At 42.6% G+C, this 2,232-nt stretch overlaps 1 protein-coding gene across 1 annotated transcript in view; it reads left to right on the plus strand.

Annotated features, from left to right (window-relative positions):
* RAD51C (RAD51 paralog C) overlaps positions 1-2,232 on the plus strand; it is a gene marked incomplete at its 5' end in the record, with an annotated part of 57,573 nt that overhangs the window by 14,069 nt on the left and 41,272 nt on the right. The window contains one exon of the mRNA XM_017539717.2: positions 1,320-1,477. Coding sequence (XP_017395206.2) covers positions 1,320-1,477 — 158 coding nt within the window. The remainder of the gene's footprint in view (positions 1-1,319; positions 1,478-2,232) is intronic.

Consider the following 2,232-nt stretch of genomic DNA (forward strand, 5'->3'; position numbering starts at 1 on the left):
TTTTATTCTGTTACCCAGGTTGGAGTCCAGTGGCACAATCACAGCTTACTGTAGCCTTGACCTCCCAGGCTCAAGCAATCTTCTTACCTTAACCTCCTAAGTAGCTAAGACTGTAGTTGCACTCTACCACACCTAATTTTTGTATTTTTTGCAGATAGTGGGATTTTGCCATGTTGCCCATGCTGCCATTAACTTAATTTGTAGTCCTAAGGTTAAAAACAAGAAAGAGAAACTTCATTATGTTACTTCTGTTCAATGAAGCCAGTGACTAGAAATGTGAAAAGGTGTCCTGGTGCAGTGGCTCATGCCTGTAATCCCAGCACTTTGGGAGGTTGATGCGAGTGGATCACCTGAGGTTAGGAGTTCGAGACCAGCCTGGCCAACATGGAAAACGCTGTCTCTACTAAAAATACAAAAAATTACTGAGCGTGGTGGTGGGTGCCTGTAATCCCAGCTACTCGAGAGGCTGAGGCAGGAGAATTGCTTGAACCTGGGAGGCAGAGGTTACAGTGAGCCAAGGTCATGTCATTTGCACTCCAGCCTGGGCAACAAGAGCGAAACTCCACCTCAAAAAAAAAAGAAAAGAAATATGAAAAGGCAGGCATTAAAACACTAGTTGTATTTGTTTATAAATAATTTTACATAGCCTGATATATAAGGAAACAGTGGAAAATGTGAAAATAAAAGATCAGGCTGGGTGTGGTGGCTCATGCCTGTAATTTCAGCACTTTGGGAGGCTGAGGCAGGCGGATCACCTGAGGTCAGCAGTTCGAGACCAACCTGGCCAACATGTTGAAATCCCATCTCTACTAAAAATACAAAAATTAGCCGGGCATGGTGGTGAGCACCTGTAATCCCAGCTACTCGAGAGGCTGAGTCAGGAGAATCGCTTGAGCCCAGAGGCTCTAGAGGTTGCAGTGTGGAGATCATGCCACTGCACTCCAGCCTGGGTGACAGAGTGAGACTTTATCTCAAAAAAAAAAAAAAAAAAAAAAATCAAGTGGCTGGGCACAGTGTTTTATGCCTATAATCCCAGTGCTTTGGGAGGCTGTGACAGGAGGATCCCTTGAGCCTGGGAGTTGGAGATTGCAGTGAGCTATGATTGCTACAGTGCTCCAGCCTGGGCATCAGAGTGAGACCTCACCTCTAAAAAATTAAGAGAGATCAGAAATTATGAACTGATAGTTTATAGTAATTTTTGCTACAGTTTGTCATCTTTCAATTGAATAATTTCGTTATCCAAAGGAGAACATTTTGTTATTAAAAAGTATTGTTTTCCTGCAATTGCCAGCACATCCAGATGGGTAAAACTAATTAAGATTGTGATTGTTTTGTTGTTTCAGAACACCGAAAAGCTTTGGAGGATTTCACTCTTGAAAATATTCTTTCCCATATTTATTATTTTCGCTGTCGTGACTACACAGAGTTACTGGCACAAGTTTATCTTCTTCCAGCTTTCCTTTCAGAACAGTCAAAGGTATGAGTCAGACTACTCAAATGTAACTAACCAAGTATTTTTTGAGGTATCTGATAAGCATGAAAAAATAACCAACCAGTACAGTAGCATAAAATCAAAGTCAAAGCCAGTTGAGAAAATGTCTTCCTTCCTTGACATACAATTTATTTATTTTTGTTTTGTACCTATGTATATAGTGTATGCCCAGAGTAAGAGATTGAAATAATATAGAAAGAAGTTTCATTTCCAGTAATAGTGGGATAGCTATACTATACCTAGAAAGTATAGTATACCATAACTTGAAAGGTATAAAATGAAAAATAAAAACTTCCTTCTGCTACTGTTTCCGAGTGCCTTCCGCCAAAGTTGATCACTATTGGCCAGGTACAGTGGCTCATGGTTGTAATCCCAGCACTTTGGGAGGCCAAGGTGGGAGAATTACTTGAGCCCAGTAGTTCCAGACCAGCCTGGGCAACATAGTAACACATTGTCTCAGGCTGGGCGCTGTGGCTCAGGCCTATAATCCTAGCACTTTGGGAGGCCCAGGCGGGTAGATCATGAGGTCAAGAGATCAAGACCATCCTGGTCAACATGGTGAAACCCCGTCTCTACTGAAAATACAAAAATTAACTGTGCATGGTGGAGTATGCCTGTAGTCCCAGTTACTCGGGAGGCTGAGGCAGGAGAATTGCTTGAACCCAGGAGGTAGAGGTTGCGGTGAGCGGAGATCGTGCCATTGCACTCTAGCCTGGGTAACAAGCAGAACTCCGTCTCAA

Source organism: Cebus imitator, unplaced genomic scaffold (assembly GCF_001604975.1).
Source record: "Cebus imitator isolate Cc_AM_T3 unplaced genomic scaffold, Cebus_imitator-1.0 Scaffold121, whole genome shotgun sequence".
NCBI classification, from domain to species: domain Eukaryota; kingdom Metazoa; phylum Chordata; class Mammalia; order Primates; family Cebidae; genus Cebus; species Cebus imitator.